This window comes from Stigmatopora argus, chromosome 13, assembly GCF_051989625.1.
Source record: "Stigmatopora argus isolate UIUO_Sarg chromosome 13, RoL_Sarg_1.0, whole genome shotgun sequence".
Taxonomy (NCBI): Eukaryota; Metazoa; Chordata; class Actinopteri; order Syngnathiformes; family Syngnathidae; genus Stigmatopora; species Stigmatopora argus.
Window position 1 is genome coordinate 1,885,426 of NC_135399.1, and position 20,381 is coordinate 1,905,806.

Genomic DNA, 20,381 nt, shown 5'->3' on the forward strand with positions numbered 1-20,381 from the left:
TGAGGTCAGCAGAGCATAGTGAGTTTGTTTTTGAAGTGTTTCTGAAGTCCAGGATGAGTTCCACGGTTTTGGAGACATATAACGCCTAGTTGCACCACTCGCTGAATCTATGGACGCAACAACAAACAAGCAAACACATAGAAAATCAATATGTAGTAATTATAAATAAATAATCACGAAATAGCAATAGATAAATAAGTGGTCAACATAATAATTAAGTAGAATAAGTAGTAGTAACAAGTCTTGATTAGGTCCTAGGTGCAGAACTCGAGTTGAGTATGGTGACAGCTCTTGGGGAAAAAACTGTCCTTGAGTCTGTTTGTCTTTGCAGTTATAGCGCTGTAGCGCCTTCCAGACAGCAGCAGGTTGAAATGGTGGAAGCCAGGATGCGTATTGTCTTTTATTATACTCGCTGCCCTTCTAAGGCACCAGGATTTGTAGGTGCTGGACAGGCTGGGTAGGGGGCAGTTGACAGTCTTTTGGGCTGTTTTGATCACCCTCTGCAGGTTGGTGTTCAGTTGCTCCTCCCTGAGTACTCTCAGGAAATGTAGCCTCTGCTCCGCCTTCTTGATGAGTGCTGTGTTGTTTGCCGCCCAAATGAGATCAGCAGAGATGTGGACTCCTAGGAATTTTAAAGTCTCTACTTGCTCCACACGTTCGTCATTAATTTACAGGGGCAATGGAGCAGCCCTGTTCCGTCGGAAGTCCAGGATGAGTTCTCTGGTTTTGGAGACGTTCAGTGCCAGGTTGTTGAGAGCGCATCACTTGATGAGTCTAAGGACCTCATCTCTGTAGGCCGTCTCATTCTACCCTGTGATCATCACCACCACCGTTGTATCGTCTGCAAATTTCACAATGATGTTCTCAGGGTGCGTGGGTCTGCTGTCGTGTGTGTGTAGAGCAAGTTGACTAGTGGACTCCGTACACAACCTTGGGGCGAGCCGATGCTTAGCATTCGGGCAGATGAGAGGTGGCGACCCAGCTTCACGTGCTGGGGTCGGTTGATCAGGAAGTCCTCAATCCAGGAGCATGTGGAAGGTGGGAGCCCCAGGTGGGCCAACTTGGGCATAAGAATGTCCGGTCTTATGGTGTTAAAGGCTGAGCTGTTGTCGGTGAAAAGCATTCCTACATAGCTCCCTCTTTTTCCAAGGTGGCTCAGTGCAGTGTGGAGGGTGGTGATTATTGCATCTTCGGTGGATCTGTTCGCCCGATATGAAAACTGATGTGGGCCGTGGATGAGGGGAAGACAGGCTTTGATGTGTTTCAGTATCAATTTTTCAACGTACTTGGTGATGATCAGTGTGAGAGCTACTAGGCGGTAGTCGCCCAGATTGTTAGCGGGTGACTTCTTGGGTACTGGGATGATCGTGGCCGATTTCAGACAGGCTGGGATGGAGGCTCGTTCCAGTGAAAGGTTGAAAATCTCTGTGAAGACTGGAGCTATTTGGTCAGCACAGGCCTTAAGTACTTTGCCTGGTATTCCATGCAGTCCTGTAGCCTTCCTCTATTGCGCGAAGCACACCTCTCACATCCACTACCTCCACAATGAATGAATGGGGTGGGGCTTCTTCCCGAGCTTGGTGTGGGATGTACTCCAGGTTGATGTGGTGTGACTGGGTGATGGGCTTGCGACTCAAAGTGGGCAAAAAAGTTGTTTAGGTCCTCTGCCAGTGCTGAAACTGAGTCCACAGGAGTTGCAGCTCGCCCTTTGTAGTTGCTGAGGGTCTGTATGCTCTGCCACATCATTCGAGGGTCGTCAAGTTGCCCTTCTATCTTCCCCCTGTATTCTGCTTTGACAGCCTTAATGCTTCTCTTCAGGTTGGCGCGAGCTGCGCTGTACAGCAGTGTTTTCCAAACTTTTTGAGCTGCGGCACACTTTTCATTTAAAAAATCTCAAGGCACACCACTAGTTGAAAATCTTCTAATTTAAAACTATGTCGCCTATATTAACATTATAAAGTCTTTCTCATCAGAGTTTTATTGACAGGAATTAAATAACCCTTCACAATTTTTTTTCTTCCCTAAATCATTTTTTTTCACACCAATCTCACGTCCGCAGACCCTGAACATCTTTTAGTTCATGTTAAAATAATTAATGCAACATTTTTAACCTTATTTTAATTTTTATATTTTTCTCCCAATATTATGCAAAAAGTAATGTGCTCACAGAGACCTTACGTTGCCACATTGTTGGGAAACACTGCTGTAGAGTGCCCTGTCACCAGATCTGAAGGCTGCATCTTGGGCCCGGAGGAGGGATTGGACCTGGCTGATCATCCATGGTTTCCAGTTTGGGTACACCTGGATGGTCTTCTCCACAGTGACCATAGCATGCAATACTTGATGTAAGACAGTGCTGTGTCTGTGAAGGTTCCCAGGTTCTCATGGTGGAAAGTTTCCCACTGTGTCTGTTCAAAGCAGTCTTGGTGTCGGGGGAGGGCGTCGTCAGTCCATGTGATAATGGTTGGTCTTTGTGGCTTTGATATCGGCTAAAAAGATTGTAAGTTGGGGCCATGAACAAAGAGGTGTGATCTGAGTCTCCCAAGTGTGTGCGTGGTATGGCTCTGTATGCACCTTTGATGTTCGAGTAAACATGATCCACAGATTTATCCTCTTTTTGGACAGTTCACATGTTGGTAAAATTATGGCAGAACAGTTTTGAGGTTTGCCTGATTAAAACCTCCTGCAATTGTGTGCGGCACTGTCCAGATTGCTTTTCAAGTGAGTGCACAACTGGTTACTTTTATGTTCCAGAAACCTTCATGACAGAAATCTTGTCTGCACTTTGCTCCGTGGTGTCAAAATCTGCTGAGAAGAACACTTGCACTCAAGCGTTATGGGTCATCTCCAAACAGAAGTTTCCCGCTGGAATAGTGGGGGGAAAGGTTAGCAAAGACAAAAACAACTTCAGTATTAACGGTAGGGCACAGTACACACACATATATCACAAACAATGTTATTTATTCCCGCAGGTGCCATCTATACTGAGCACGCTGGAGAGTGTTTGGAGCAAAGCCGAAGGACAGTCAGTTCTCTTGGAGCATGAGGCCTTGAAGGTCATCATCAGGTAGCTTTATTTGTACTTTTCCTTTTATTTAGATTCGGTAAAAAGTGAATGGGATGTAATAAAGCCTCCATCCATTTTTATTACATGTCTCTCTTTGCGCTCTGGGTTTGGATTGGATTGGATTGGATTGGATAACTTTATTCAACCTGTATCCGGGAAATTTCTTTGTGGCAGTAGCAAGGGGGTGATTAGACCAGAAAAACAAAGCAAAAGCACAAAGTACAAATCAAATCAAAGTAAATGGGATCATTAAGAATCACCAAATCAAATCATTAAGACAGAAAAGCAGCAAAAACACAAAACGAGCAAGAGTGGACGGAGCTACCGCCGCCGGCTGCCACTTGAACGGCGCCATCTTGGTTGCGATAGCTAAAACGGATACAGACGCAATAAGTTGTACGTTGTAAAGTTGGACAAAAACTGGAACCACACACAGGAAGTCTTCCACAAGATGGGGAACTTCTGCAGACTGTGACCGAGGTAGAGAATATGCAGAGTCACACTTCCAAGCTTATCCGCACAGTTCCTCAGTAGTCTGGAGCTGAAGAAAACAGTAGCAGAGTAGGGCACCTCGACTCCGTTGCTGGTAAGCGCCGACAGCTCTTCCATCTTATCTCACGATGGAATGGTTGGTCAGAAGCGTTGCCTCTTCTCCCGGCACTTTTGTCCAGCTCCCAATCCCCGGCGGCACCGAGGTGTTGCTCCTTCCGCTGCGTATTGTAACAGCTAGTCCCATGTGTGTGACAGCGTAGGCATGGCTGAATGGTTCCAAAAAAGAAGTAGCCGAAAGAAGCCAGGCTAACAGAACAAGGAAAGTTGTAAAAACATTAAAGTAAAAAGTATAAAGTACAAAGTAAAGTCGAAAGGAATGTATTAAGAAATATTTAAAAAAAGATAGAAAGGCTGTAAAACACGAAAAACAAATAAGAGTGGACAGAGCTACTGCAACTGGCTTACGCGTGACGGCGCCATCTTGGAGGGAAAAAAGGTGACCCTTAAATATTCCCAAGGCTGAATTGAAATATTTTGATTTATCATGGCTTGCTGCTTACAGACTGCTTGAGCAAGTTCCTTCTCAGATGGGTGAGCAGGCTGTCTGCTGGGCCAAGCTTATCATCCCTCTGGTGGTGCACTCAGCCTCCAAAGTGCGCCTGAAAGCAGCAGCTGCCATGGAGATGGGTCTGCCCCTGATGCTGCGAAAACAGATAGAAGTGGCTGCCGTTGTCGAACCCTTAATGTCCACAGTAAATTAGTGCCGTCAAAATGTGAAAGTTGATATTAATGAGATGATGACTTACTCTTTGTCTTCACAGAAACTGATTCAAGAGATGGAAAAGCTGTTCAAGTCCAAAAATGAAACAAACATTCTCAAGCTTTGGCCCTTATTTGTCAAACTTCTTGGGAAGGTACACTTGATTATTTTTATTAATGCAGATGGGGTGCTTGCACTTGCACCATATAGTTTTTCTATTGCCCTCTCAAGTTTAAATACTTCTAAGGGTCTGTTTTTGGAAACAAGACTCTCAACTTCAGTTGTGCAGATGTTGGTTTGTAAAATGTGGAAACGAACCCTTTCATGAGTAGTGATCACTGCAGTTGACAGCTATTTAAAAGTTGACACCCAAGACCCATAACCCCTTCCAGGGTAAGGGACTCTCTCATTTTCTGAACTACTTTTTTCTCACTAGGGTTGCGGGGGGTGTTGGAGCCTATCCCAGCTGACTTCGGGCCTGAGACAGGTGACACCCTGAATTGGTGGCCAGTCAACCGCTGGGACCAAGGAGACAAACAACCATTCACGCTCACACTCATACCTAGGGGCAAATTGGAGTGTCCAATCAGCCTACCATGCATGTATTTGGAATGTGGGAGGAAACCGGAGTACTCGGAGAAAACCCACACAGGCCTGGGGAGAACATGCAGGTGGACCAACCGTGGATTCGAACCCAGGCCTCCCACTGTGAGGCCAACGCGCTAACCATTCAGCCTCCGAGCTGGAGTTAGGGACTATTTTTAGTAATGCAGTAATCCCTCGATTATCCCAACTTAACTTATCGCGGATTCACCATTTCGCGATTTTTTCTGCTATTAATTATTAAAGCGGGAGCCACCCTTGCCACTAGGACTCAGCACTGAAGTAAAAAAATATATATAAAATATATTTTTTAATAGGGGTGACCCTACTTCGCGGTTTTTCGATTATCACGGCCATGTCCGGCCTACATTAACTGCTATATTCGAGGGATTACTGTAGATAACAACTACAGTGGTACCTCTACATATGGAAAATTCAGGTTACGAAAAGCCTCAGTGTGAAGTTACGAAACTTCAAAAAAAAATCAAACATCCCTGTAATATAACTCCGAGTGGGTTTCACCAAAAATTGTGTGGCCAAAAACAGAGGGAGGTTTGGAAGCCAGCATAATTTTATTGTACGGCTGGTAGGTTACAAAAATACATTTAAGAAACTAGTTTCAATTAGCAAAAAAGGAAAAAAGAGGGCAAACCCTACCCGATGAGAAAGAGGACAAAAAGCGTTGCAAAATAATGATACGTCTACATTGTTGCACTTAGACAAGACTAGACTAACTCATTCACAAAACATAGGGATACATATAGCAGCTGGCCGGCACCATTGAAACACAAAGGAGATACCAAACAATCAATTAAAGCAACATCATGAAACATGAGTCTCTGAAGATAAAGCACCAAAAAATATATCTAACAGAACTTTTTCAACACATCAACAAGGGCTGCCATGCGCTTCCCAAAAAAACGTGTTGCTTCACGGCTGTATCTACGGCATAATTCCATCACAATGCTTGTTCATTTCATCCAGCCGCTATACCTCAGACCTCTTCACCTCACGAGAATTTATTTTTATCTATTTGCGCCACGAGGCAGCTGTTTCACGCATATCCTCCTGTCTACAGCAACACACTACAACACGCTTGCATCTCCAAAGAAGTGCGTTCACTTCCTGTGTCTTCATTTTAACGGCGGGAGCCCATTAACATTCAAATCGTTCCTACCAGCTGATTTATGTACAAAAGAACGCCACAGTGTAGATTCATTTATGCCGCAATTGCGTTATACTCATTTAGCATATCAAGCAACATCAATATTTAGGAGGCATTTTCAACGGTGACTCAAAAAAATATGCAATAGTCATTCGCAAAAAAAGAGAAAATGGAAACTGTAGAAATGTATAAATGATGTTTGGAGCGGCCATTCTCCCTCTATTGTATTGTAGATAACTTTTTCGGCGCTGAGAGATGAAGCGCTGTCGTGACCTCCGCCATTTTTCACTGCTATTTTTCATGTCTTCGAGTTCCCAACGTATAATTTTTTTTAACAGCAGAAAAAAACGCGAAGCAGTGAATTCACGATAGGCGAGGTCGTGATAATCGAGGGAACACTACAATTTCTCGTGTATAAGCCGCCCCCTGATTCACAATTTTCACCTCCATATTTATTGTTTTAATAGGGAGTACAAATGTGTTACTTTTGAAGGCAAAATCTAAAGAAAAATCATTGCACGTTGTATTTCTGAGATACTGTATGAATCAAAAGCATATTATTAGGGTCAATATTATAAGGAAGTTAATATACCTGTATTTGTAAATGCAAAGTATCAAATTATTCAATTTGATAAAAGAAATACCGTATTTACTCCCATATAAGCTTGATCACATCATGACACGATGACATCACGACGCAAGCGAATGCGGCCGATACGGTCATTTATTTCAAAACAGAGAAAAGATAAACGATAAAACGCTAAACAAAATTTATTTTGACGTCTAAGAATGAAATTCAAGAAAAAAACCTACGTATCTTGCAGAAAACGTGAAAAAGCTCATTTTCCCATCACTGCTCGCTCGGGGCGCGGCTATCTTACCTATGGCGGGACGCCGCCATCTTACCTAGGGTGCTGCCGCCTTACAGTGGGCCAAATAAGTATTTAGTCAACCACCAATTGTGCAAGTTATGCTACTTGAAAAGATTAGAGGCCTGAAATTGTCAACATGGGTAAACCTCAACCATGAGAGACAGAATGTGGAAATTCCCCCCAGAAAATCACATTGTTTGATTTTTAAAGATTTTATATGCAAATCATAGTGGAAAATAAGTATTTGGTCAATACCAAAAGCTCATCTCAATACTTTGCTATGTACCCTTTGTTGGCAATAACGGAGGCCAAACGTTTTCTGTAACTCTTCACAAGCTTTTCACACACTGTTGCTGGTATTTTGGCCCATTCCTCCAAGCAGATCTCCTCTAGAGCAGTGATGTTTTGGGGCTGTCATTGGGCAACACGGACTTTCAACTCCCTCCACAGATTTTCTATGGGGTTGAGATCTGGAGACTGGCTAGGCCAGTCACGTTGCTTGGTTTCTTTGTGCTAGTCCGGGACGTCTTTGGAGCGGTTCAGCCGTGCCTCCGCTGTCATCATGCACGCAGGATCAGCTGTGAGCAGTGGACGATAGTGCCGGGAGAAGAGGCAACGCTCCAGACCGAGCATTCCATCATTGTTATGGGAGCGGAAGATCTCTCCCCGGTCAGATGGAGGAGCTGCCGGTGCTTGCTGGGCTGCTTGTGTGCTTTGAAGCCCTCCACCAGCCTCACTGCTGCTGCTGATTAGGTGATAGGACACCTTAGGAGGATCTAGGCAATGAAGATGATCTTTAAAACCTCCAGACAACTGAGGAACTGTGTGGTAACCTCAGTCTGCAGAAGGTCGCCACATTGTGGACTTTCTGTGTGTGGCTCCAGTTTTTTTTTTTACCATAGGTCTAAAAGGTCTTGTCTGTCTTGCTACTGCAACCAAGAAATTTCCCGAATACAGGATGAAATAAAATTCTAATCTATTTAAACCTGCTCTGACTGGCCAGATGTGAGTATCCTTGATTTTGAAATAAAACAAAATTCCACTTTTTTTCATTTATTATTCGTTCAAAAGTGACAACTATTGCAGTAATATGAACCATCGAAAAAAATGAGATATTTTGACATTAGAAGCAATATAGCTGCCACAACATCTTAAACTTCTGGTAAGAAAATTGTAATTTCTGATAATTAGAAAGCATCAGGTTCTCATCAAGATAAACATCTTTTTTCAAATTAAATAATTTTATATTTTGCATTTACAAAGACAGTCATATTAACTTTCTTATGATATTGACCCTAATAATGTGCTTTTGATTCATACAGTATCTCAGAAATACAACTTGTGATGATTTTTCTCCAGATTTTCCCTTCAAAGTAACTGATAGGTCTGAAAAACAACTTCAGGAGCAGGTTAAGAAATAGTGAGACCAATTTAAAGGAAGTAAGTTTATTACCAGACTGCAGAAATGGGGAGAGCTCGAACAGCGTGTGGGCTGCTGTTTCAAAGTCTCTCTCAGCGGAAGCTGCCACAATTTTTTCCATGCTGAATTAAGAGTTCGTTGTGTGATGCCCTGCCATGCATCGTTAATAATTTTCAAGCAATAGACAATATTAAAGTGCTCTTTCCAAAATTCACGAAGGGTTAGGTTTGTGTCATCTGTCACATCGGGGTTAGTCCCTTGGAAGGCCTCTTCTCCTTAATTGCGTCCTTCTGCTTAAGGATGGTGGATATAGTTGACGGATTCCTCTCATATTGCCGAGCGAGCTCGGTAACACGTACCCCACTCATATTTTTCAACTATTTTGCGCTTCATGTCGATTGTCAACGATCGGCTTTTCTTTGCAAAACTCTGCCGATCCATTGTTGTTTACCTTGTATGCAAATGTGGACCAACGTGGGGGAAAAACGGATGGGGAAATGCCCAGTGCTCGTAGATATAATTTATACACGAAAGAGAGGCAAAAAAGATGGTGCCATGGCCACCTGGCTTGGTCGCATCTCGAAATTTTGATCGTATCTCGGGCGAATTATCAGATCGAAATTTTCGTCGTACCTCGAGGTACCACTGTACTTCGAACTGGAGTTTAGACCGACTAGGAGGGGGGGGCGAAAGACCCTCGTGCAGTTGAGGGAGAATTCCTCCCTTGACCTCCCGTTTGGGATGATCGCCTCATGGCCTGGTGTCTAAGAATAGGAAAGACATATTAATCAGTGTTAGACAGTAGCACAACATCAGGGTCAGATTGGGATATGGATTGTTGCATGTGTATACGAGTTAGCATTACCTGGGTTTCAACAATCATGGTCCGTTCGACTGTGGCATTAATGGTACGTTTGATCAAAGCTGAGAAGCAGGGGAAACAACAAGTTAGGATAACAAGCACGAGAGCAATAACGGTTACGAACGGTACTAGGGCTTTGAAAAGAGTCTGTGTCCATGAGCTCGAGAGGAACCAGTCAAGCCATCCTTGTTGTGGAACCGAATCTTTGGTCATAGCGTCCTGTATGTTCTTCATAGTTTGCAGGGCATCATGGACTGAGTAGGATGCGTTGGCAGGGATGAAGGTGCAGCATGAGTCTCCTACCATGGCACACACACCTCCCTGCTGGGCAGTTATTTGGGCTTCTCGACCTTGTTGTAGTCGGACTGATGCGTTGACATAGGCCTGGAATCTGTAGTCAATGGCCTCCAGATGTATAGTGTTCCTTGCTGTTCCTACCCAGTGGAACAGAGCTATCAGGATTTTGGAGGAGACTGACCAGTGTTTGTGTTCAAGGGGGACATCAGAGCCCCACACTGGATCATGGTCGTGAGCTCCAACACTCGTTCATCAGGTTTGACGGTGGTGGCCAACTTGGTGAAGTTAGCGGTCAAAATCACACAGTGAGGTCCTGTCCCAATGTGGAGATGACCAGCACTTTCTTTTTATCACCTTGAAGAGTACTAGGTTGCCTGGGGACAGGACCTCCTGTGTGGAAGACAGAGAAGATGTCGGCAGATCATTTGCATTTATCACAGTTCTTTCTAGGAACATTTTGCATAACCACTGAGTGAGGGGATTTGTTTCTCTTTTCTCTTCTACCACCAGATCTTTTTCCCACATTGGTAAGTCGAAGGGTCTGCCGTTCACTGCCTCAAATGGTGTGCATCCCTGTGCTGTTGGAATGATTCTCATGTATGTTTCTACCAGGCTCAGGCTTTCTGGCCATGGTTTTCCCGTGTCTTCCATGGTTTTTCTGAGTCTGAGTTTTACTGCTCCATTGGGTCTTTCAACGAGTCCAGCACTTTGGGGGCGGCAGGCGCAACGATATTTCAGGTTGACTCCAAGATGCCGTCCCACGGTTTGGACCACGTGGCTCACGAAGCGAGCACCATCATCACTCCAAATGACCCGTGGCATTGCATGGCTTGGAATGATCCTTTTGCATATGGCTTTTGCAACTGCCAAGGTGTCAGCTTTCTTGGATGGGCATATCTCAACCCACTTGGTAAGTGTGTCAATGATCACAAGACAGTACTTGTATATGCCACTTTGGTTCAGTTCGATGAAATCCATGTTCAGAACCTCGAAGGCATATGTTCCTGTTTGCCTTGTTCCGCACTTGAGTCGTTCATTGCCTTGAGAGTTGTGTCTACAGCAGGTGAGACAGTTTCTGCTAAATTTTAAAAGTAGCTTTGGAGACCTCTGGGACTATACTATCCCTCCTGTTGAGACATAGCTCCTGCCATGGCTCAATTTGGCAATCACTTCAAACGATGATCGTGGGACGCATGGCTTTTTTGCATAGAGGCCGTTCTTGTGTTGAGTGGCTCCTTCTGTTTCCCATTGTAGTTTCTCTTTTTCTGGTCGTTTATTTTGCATGTCTCTTAGGATTTCGGCATGGATTGGGCTGTCTTTCCACTGTGGAGATTGTCATCTGGATGTTTGCAGAGTTTGCAGCTTCTTTGGCTGCTTCGTCTGCTCGCTTGTTCCCCAATGAGACGGGGTTTTGTCTCATCGTGTGTGCTTTACATTTGCAGATAGCCAGCTTCTTTGTTAGCTGTACCGCTTTCAGGAGTTCTGTGGGAAGCTCTGCGTGTTTGACTGGGGATCCATTGAACGTTTCCATTCCTTCCATACCCTTTGTAAGAAGGTTTAGTCTCAATTGAAATGCTTTCACCTTTTTTGCATATGGAGACAATTAAACCAATATAAAAGAGTTCCCTATGGTTTATGGCATTGCTTGCTGAGCCATAATCTTTCCAATCAATATTGAAGTGGTTGTCATTTCATTTTATTACGTCAGAAAGTTGTTCTCACCTGTCTCCTCAAACGTTTCAACTGAGAGAACCTTACAGTGCAAAAGGTGGATCCACATCCCCCTCGGCTATTTTCATGTCTGCTGGTTGGTCAGCAACACTTGGTATGGACGTTCCCACTTTGGGTCATGCTAGTGCTTCTTCTTTATACTGTAGGTTGAGCACCCAGGCTCCTGGCACCACCCAAATTCAATGCGTTTCCTTAAAGATTTTTCCTTTCTTTCTTTTTCAGTGCCCCCAAATTCCCCATTTTGCAGAGCAGATTATTTGTTCCTCCACATCAAGTTTCACATTTGGAGTACTGCTGCTGCATTTTCATCAAAAATTTCATTTGACGAAATATTTTTTCCCATAATTTGTCGCCGCCATCCCTGAAAAAGGGCTTATTGGCGATTTCAGAAATCGATTTCAAATTTCCAAATCCTTCGCCGCCATCCCTGAAAAGGACTTATTGGCGATTTCAGAAATCGATTCCAATTTTCTAAATCCTTTTCCACCTTGATATCTAACCGATTGATTATATCTCGGTGGCCCGCCAATCAAAAACACAAAGACAGATAACCATTCACGCTCACACTCCTAATCAGACACCAGTGGTCTGCAAATTCAGTCTGGGCTCCTTGGCAGCTAATCACCTTTTGCTGTCCTATCAGCAATAATAATTCCCAGAGGAAATAGGTCAACGTCATTTGGTTGACATCAATTGTTCGATGCTTATGCAATCCGTATATCATTAATAGTCATTAATATGACCCACGCCAAAGCATATTTCACCTGCTCAGGGCAAAACAAGGAATGTTTCCCGTGCACTGAAAACATCCCATGCCTCTTCCGTCTTAGGGAAATCATGCCTATCCTAAATTAATTATTTTATCTAAACCAGCCAGGTTCACTTTACCTAATAATTTGCATGAATTCCATTTTTGCATTGTCATTTTCATGTTTGATATAATTAAAAACCAAATAAGTCTTAATACTTAAGGTCTAATTCGCAAATCACCCCTATATTGTTAACCACTCAAGGATAGCTACATTTACTGGCTGAATTCCTATTGACTCATCTCACCCCCACAAGGAGACGATGTTTACTTAAGATAAGAGCCATTTTCTGCAGCACACAAAATATTTTAAGTCTACTCTATGCAACTCAAGTCAACTCTCCGCACACCTTCAGCTGCTTTTTCCACACCTTCTTTTCTATTCACTTACAAAACTCTTTTCTTCATCAAACCTTCCATATCCTTCAAATTGGGACAGAAACCATGCCTCTCCACCCATTGCGGCAGACACAGGCAACCCCCCCTCACTACGCATCCGCACATACCCCACATCTGGCAACCCTCCGATCTCCATTCTGCAGTCTGGCAACAAAGCAATCTCCCTCGTCGCTTTCCGACCCATATTAATCACTTACTTAATAATTTAAACAACAATTATATTACTTCGTGATTCACCTAATCTCCACAAGTCCCTGAGTTTATCTCTTAGCGGAGTCCCTGACTATTCATGTTTTACCTACGTCGGTCTAGACCATGAACATTCATGTTCTACCTACGTCGGTCCAGACCTCGAACATTCATGTTCTACCTGCGTCGGTCTAGACCTCAAACATTCAATACTACCGCAGTGATAATACTCATTCAAATTATCACACTTCACGGGGACAGAAATCAAAGGGTGAACTCACGATCTTTCTCGTTCCGAACCTGCCCTAGTTCGGGGGACCCGTCACCAGATTACCGGAGCGGCGAGGGAACGTCCGTCGGGTTGACCCTTTCAATGGAGGATGCTGTCGACAGTCTTTATTTTACCCTTCGTAGGGGTCTGTCGTCGCTCCGGCAATTGCTGGCGTGTTGGGTCCCGGGTTTTGGCACCAAAGAATGATAGGTCTGAAAAACAACTTCAGGAGCAGGTTAAGAAAGAGTGAGACCAATTTAAAGGAAATACGTTTATTACCACACTGCAGAAATGGGGAGAGCTCGAACAGCGTGATCGCTCACAGTCTGTTGTCCTTGCAGCGCTCTCCGAATGACCAGTGAGTGAATCTTATATACAGGCAAAACTGACAATTGTCAGCAGGACTTTGGACAGATACGTTTCAGTCATTTGCAGGGCAAAGATTGATTGATCAGTGTCGGACAGTTGAGTGTTTGTGCTGACATGTCAACTCAATCACAATACTAAGATTGATTTATCAGTCAGACTGTTGAGTGTTTATGCTGACATGTCAGCCATTCACAGTTTGTATGAGAACGATGCTTCTATACTCAAAAACGGATATAATCTTACAGTAACACAATTGTGCCCCCTATTACAACCATGATTATGGAGTTAAAAATTGGGAATCGGGGGTTCCTTATACGTGAGAAATTGTAAAATTCAAAAAATTTCAGGTAATTTTAAGGGTGCGGCTTATATGCAAGTAAATATGGTGAGTATCTTGATGAGAACCTGATGCTTTTTAATGAAGGAATTACAGTGGTACCTCGACATACGAGTGGCCCGACATATGAGCAATTCGAGATACGAGTAAAATTTTGGGCAAATATTTATCTTGAGAAACGAGACACATTTTGATATGAGCAGACAGCGGACGGGCGAGGCTGCTCATAAGAACATCATGGGCACTGTCTCTATCCCCGCAACTCCCTCGTGTAATGTCTCTCTGGTCGCAACTCCCTCTTTGTAATGTCTCTGCGAGCACTGGGCGGAGCGTTGCATTTTTTCAGTGTTTTCCCCCGTTAGTCAGTGTGAATGGCGTATATACTACTTCTCGTTGGAAAGTGGTCGTGCGTTATCCTATTGTGAGGAGATTTGTGTGCATCATTTTGGGAATATTTTGAAGTGAATACAAACTCAAACAACCCTTGATATTGACTGAAAGTCAGTGTGGAGGCGGGGCAAAAAGAGCCAACCCGGGAGAAGGGTATCAAAATGTCAAACAAAATTATAATTAAGTTTAGTGTTAGGTTCAATTAAACTTATATTTGAGTGTGTCTGCATCGTAATCCAAGTTCATTTAAATTTGTTTATGTTATGTTACGAGTGCGTTGCCGTGCAAAAAGCCCCCCTCTCTCTGTCCGTCTCTCTCTCCCCTTCAAAATCTTTATAATTTTAGTACTATTAAACCCATTTTAGTAATATTAAACCACTAATTGTGTTACTTTGTTAATAGATGGTGAATTAGAACAAATAAAACATTTTTTCCAATCCAATATCCTGTTTTTGGTACGAGTGCGTTGCCGTGCAAAAAGCCTCTCCCCCCTCTCTCTGTCCGTCTCTCTCTCTCCCCCCTTCGGAATCTGTATAATTTTAGTACTATTAAACAACTAGTTGTGTTACTTTGTTACTAGATGACGAATTAGAACAAATAAAACATTTTTTCCAATCCAATACCCTGTTTTTGGTGTTTTTTCAGAGGGTTGGAACGAATTAATTAGTTTTTAGTTCATTTCAATGGGAAACGTTCATTTGAGTTACGAGAAAATCGACATACGAGCTCAGTTTAAAATGTTGTGGTGGCCAAATTGCTTCAAATGTTGAAATATCTATTTTTTTTCTCGATGGCTAATATCACTGCAATAGTTGTCACTTTCAAACAAGAAATAAAAAAAAAAAATTAAAGCGGATTTTTTTAAAATCTCATGTGTTCTCTGTTCTGAAAGGGTGTTTTTCTGCGCGTAGAACAAGAATTGACAGAGCAGTACATCCAAGAAGTGTGTCCGTAGCGGTCAACTTTTTACCAAGTCTGTGGTGCAATAAAAGCACGAGATACACATTATGCAGGTGTCAAGGCTGATATTTTAACGATCGATCGCAAGACCTTCGATCCGCGTTAACAACTATTGGGATGTGCTGACACGGTAAACACTACGAACACATCTATCAAGGATACTCGCGTCTGGCCAGTCAGAACACGTTTAACTACAGTAAGAAGGTGATACCCTGAGCGAGCAGTGACAGGCACAAGACAGTTTTTTCATGATTTATGCAAGATACGTTTTTCTTCTTGAATTTCATTCATGGACATCTTTCAATGACATTTTTCAATTGAATGGAATTGCCAGTAGCAGCTGTGTTATGTTACGCACACTCAGCAAAACTCAAGAAACAAATGTGTGACGAACGAGAGTGTAAGGCACACGAATCAGTAACTCACCGCCGACTGGAGCTTTTCCACCATAGTTCCTGAAAAGTGCCCGTAAAAAGGGCTTTTAGTCGAATGGTTGGGCTCAAAGTCTGCCATTATTAAACAATTATCTTAGATTAGAAATTCAAAATACTTTGTTTCTTCCTCAGCTACTCCACCGGGGTGGTCCTTTTATCAACTCATTACTCCATTTGGAGGAGTTGGGCTTTCGTAGTTCCTCTCCCAACATCAAGAAAATTGCCTTCATAGCCTGGAAAAGTTTGATCGACAACTTTGCTCTCAATCCAGGTAAGCATGTTCCTCCTTTTTTCCCATGGATTAATTTTTAGGCTCCTAACTGCAAGTTTTTATGCTTCAGACATCCTTTGCAGTTCAAAGCGTGTTAGGCTTCTCATGCAGCCCCTCATGTCAATAAATATCCGGTCGGAGGCACTTATGCTCACCAAGGTGGAAGTGTGGTGGCACCTAGTGGTCCAACTTGGTCCCAACCTGTCATCTAACTTTGATCTGGTAAATTTCATTTGTTTTAAATTTATTTATTTTAAGTTCTCTGATCTCAGTTTTGTATTAATAGATATATGATCTATCTGTATGACTGTATGTGCTTCTGTCTTTTCTGTCTGTCTCTGTGCTTCTGTCTTTTCTGTCTGTCTCTGTGCTTCTGTCTTTTCTGTCTGTCTCACTCTATATTTCAAGAGATACGACGTTATACAGTCATACCTCTACTTGTAAATGCCTCTAGGTAGGACATTTTCAGGTTACGAAAGCATTTTATATGCAAATGAGTGCCTCGAGATGTGAAAAAGGTCCAAGTTACGAAATCCCCAAAAAGTAAAGGCATTTCCTTATCCGTTACACTAACCTCGCTACTTCGTGCTTTGGTTATCGCTGCCTCACCCCTTTGCGGGTGAAAAAAATTCAATTAAAAAAATATTTAAAAATATATTTATTAAAAAAATGCAACGAAGGCTCCCCGCACTACGCCGATTGGCCAGCACCCCGGGACATCACGGATGCCGATTGGCCAGCACCCCGGGACATCTCGGATGCCGATTGGCCAGCACCCCGGGACATCTCGGATGCCGATTGACCAATTCCTCTCTGCATTTCTGCAGCCTTTCGTCATGCTGCCTAGACGCTCTCTATCCTTTGGTGCATCTACCCAACCGAAGAAAAATGCTAACAATTAATAAAAAAGTGACTCTATTGGACGCGGGAAATAGCTTTGCGACCGTAGCTCAAAAAGATGGACTTAATGAATCTACCGTTTGCCATATCAAGAAGGAAGAGACAAACATCCGTAAAACTGCCTCGATATCATTCTCGAAGGATGCCAAAAGGGTCGTAAACAAAATAAGACCATCGTCAGAATGGAAAATGCACTTTCTGTCTGGATTGCTGAAAACCCTAAGAACGTCCTCCTGCAGCCACCACGCCGCCACATGCAGCTTCTCCTGCATCATCTGCGGCATCATCTGAGGAGCAGGAAAGCTGTTCGTGAACCTGTGCAGTCATTCATCTTCATCTCATCATACTGCACAGGTCTTTTCATCTCATTAAAATCAATCTTATTGTAAGAGGTCAGTTACCGTATTTACTCGCATATGCGCCATTTTTGTCGGACAAAAATGATGACTGAATCGAGGGTACGGCTTATATGCGCATAAAAACATGACATGCAAAAAAACTGCAAGTTGACGGCGCCGTGACACGATGACGTCACGACAAAATGGCACCGTTGCATGCGCCGTGATGTCATGATGCAAGTGAATGCTAATACAGTCATTTATTTCAAAATGGATAAAAGATAAACATATACACTAAACACAACTTATTTTGACGTTTATGAATGAAATTCACGAAAAAAAACGTGTAAACGTGAAAAAACTCGCGTTCCCATCACTGCTCGCTCGGGGCACAGCCATCTTACCTAGGTAAGCTGACGTCTAAACCTCGTTAAACGTACTCTGACTGGCCAAACGCGAGTAGCCTTTATTTTGAAATAAAACAAAATTCCACTTAGATTTTTTGTTGTTGTATTTCTTGCTCGAAGGTGACAACAATTGAGATATTTTGACACTAGAAGCAATTTCGCTGACACATTTTAAACTTCTGGTAAGAAAATTGTAATTTCTGTAATTAGATTTTTGTCCCACACTGGCAAAAACATTAAGACTGCCAGCTTGTAAAGTTATTGTAAATAAGATGCTCTCAAGATGCCCTGAGGCGGCAATAGAGATAGCTATAGTGCCTCTCTTAGATAACTCAATTGCCAGATGTATTGATGACATGTCTGTGGACATCGAAACTGTTGTTTTGGAAAAGATGCGCATCAGTAAGAAATGTGCATTGCAACTTCATGAGTCAACGCATATTAGTGGACATTGTCAGCTCTTGGCTAACGTGCGTTTTGTGGATGAGAAACCATTAGAGAAAACTTCCTATCAAAATCATCAGGAGAGGAAATTTTTCGGGTCACGTCGGAATATCTTGACAACAGCGGGCTAATGTGGAAAAATTGCACAGGTGTCTGCACTGATGGAGCCGCAGCCATGGACAGGCACATCAAAGGCTTTGTAAGTAGGCTCAAAGAACAAAACCCAGATGTTATTGTTACGCACTTTTTTGCTCCGTGAAGCCCTCGTTGCAAAGACCTTATCAGAAGATCGAGCTCCTGTGTTGGATGATGGTGTGCGGATAGTGAAATTTGTGAAAACGCGAGATTTGAAATGTTGCTTATTTGCGTCTTTGTATGAAGAAATAGGGGCGGAACATAAGGTCTTATTGCTCCACACGGAGCTGTCGCGCGGCAAAGTGCTGTCTGCGTCCATGAGCTGGGAGAGGAACCTAAAGTATTTCTGACAAACGAGAGGTCTGACTACTCAAAGCTGCTTGCAAGTCACCTGGCTGACATATTTCATCATCTGAATGAACTGAACACACGGATGCAAGGCCGAAATGAAAACCTGCTTACAAGCATTGATGAAATGGAGGGATTCCGTTTAAAGGTGCAGCTCTGGCAACAACATGTGCACCGTGGCAACTTTGAGATGTTCCCGGTCACCGAGAAACGTCATGATGGCAACACTGCTGTAATGTGCAAGGTGATTGGCACACTTGAAAACTCTCGGAGAAGTTGTCATTTTATTTCTCTTCAGCCTTCACAGAATGCCTTGACTGGGTTAGGGACCCATACAGCTTAGCATCCGTTGCTGGAAAAGACACAACTTTAAAGGATCAAGAGGAACTCATTGAACTGAAACAAAATCTTGGTTTAAAGCTACACTTTGCTGATCTTCATTCAGACAGTTATTTTGTTTTCTGTTGCCAAGGAGTTCCCCATTCTGGCCAACAAAGCTATTTTGACATTGCGACCGTTTTCAACCACATCTATGTGAGCTGAGCTTCTCAAGCTTGACTGCGATAAAAACAAAAAACAGAGAGACTGAGAGCTGTTGAAGAAGAGCTTCGTGTGTGTCTTTCTACGATTCCTGCCAGGATATCCATTTTGTGTTTAACTATATGTATTGTATGTACTGTTTAGTGTCATTTTGGTTGGTGGTGTGCCTCAGAATTTTCGAAGTGTAAAAAATGTGCCGTTGGGAAACACTGCTCTACTGAGCTCTCATTGGCTGGGTCACAACAACCCTGCATCTTTCTTTAACCCCGGCTCTCTGCTTAAACTTATGCTTGGATGAAGCTGTGGCCGAGTGCCTTCGACGGATTCTTCAGTCGACAACAACTCTTCATGTTTCAATATTCTCATGTTTTTTTTCACCGTCGTTCGTCGTCTTGAAGTCTTTCTTAGAGTTAGCTGTGGCTGGCGAATGCCTTCGACTCACAGTCGAGCCTCAACCTGAAATTGTGTCGCTAGGGCAGGCGATGGGGCTTGTGGTCAGTAAGGAGGACGTTGACGAGTTGGTTCAGGGGCACCAAAACAAACTCAACGGAGCAGGAGTTAATGCAACGGTCGGCAATAAACGAGGAATTCAACGAGAACGCGGCTGAGGAGGAAGCAGCCACCTTTCCAACAGTATAAATCAGGAAAAAACGGGGGAGAAATGAACTTTCCGACTTCGTGTAAAAACATCCTGAAAATGTTTTCATCGGGTCGTGCAATCACCCACGTTGACGACATTTGTCTTGTGCATTTTAGAAATATTAAGGGGAACCTAAATCCAAACAGGTCAGACGGAAGCAGTGGCGACAAATAGTGGGTGAACAATTACATGCCAAAGAAATCATAAAACGTTAATGGAAAAAGTTCAATGTAATATTGTTTTGAAGTCTTAATTTTATGTTTATTAGATGTGTGTTCATGTATTTGTTTGCTCTCTGCCTCTGTTGCCTAACGTTAGCTTCCTGAAACGAATAGATTTTGTATGTTTATTAATTTTAATGGCTTATTAAATAATATAATTTTCTCATTTTTGTGTCTTCACGCTGTTCCGACAAAATTGGGACACTTTGAATTTTTAAGGGTTTTGTTGATAGATTTGTGGGTACAGTGGACCGATTTGTTTTTTACATATAAAGTCTACTTATGAAATTTTAAACTTACAAAAAAAGTTCTGGAACCAATTAATTTCGTAAGTAGAGGCACGACTGTAGATGATTTTTGCAGATATTATCACTGGTTTGTGTTCTCTCAGGTGTCACTTCCATTGCTACAGTGCATCACTCAAGCTGATGTCGCTTTGACCAGCCCAACCAGAAGTCAAAATGGGATCGCAACATCCAGTACACCTAAAACCAGTACGTGCAAAACCAGGGTTTAGCTAGAGGGGGAATATGGTGCATTTTTTTAACAAGTACGAATGAACTACGACTGTCCTGTACTCAAGTAACATGGTGGCCATCTAATACACCGGCTCCAATAAGCCAGTGTTTCCCAGTGCTGCCACGAGGGATGCTCAGGTGTGCCGTGGGAAATTACAAGAAATCATACATTGTATTAATCCAAGAGAGTGTT

General features: G+C 43.0%; 1 protein-coding gene across 1 annotated transcript in view; it reads left to right on the forward strand.

The window, feature by feature from the left end:
- The window catches only part of rif1 (replication timing regulatory factor 1), a 107,748-nt gene that overhangs the window by 21,575 nt on the left and 65,792 nt on the right, over positions 1 to 20,381 (forward strand). The window contains exons 5-11 of the mRNA XM_077617557.1: positions 2,755 to 2,885; positions 2,973 to 3,067; positions 4,122 to 4,311; positions 4,381 to 4,473; positions 15,559 to 15,697; positions 15,768 to 15,919; positions 20,062 to 20,164. Coding sequence (XP_077473683.1) covers positions 2,755 to 2,885; positions 2,973 to 3,067; positions 4,122 to 4,311; positions 4,381 to 4,473; positions 15,559 to 15,697; positions 15,768 to 15,919; positions 20,062 to 20,164 — 903 coding nt within the window. The remainder of the gene's footprint in view (positions 1 to 2,754; positions 2,886 to 2,972; positions 3,068 to 4,121; positions 4,312 to 4,380; positions 4,474 to 15,558; positions 15,698 to 15,767; positions 15,920 to 20,061; positions 20,165 to 20,381) is intronic.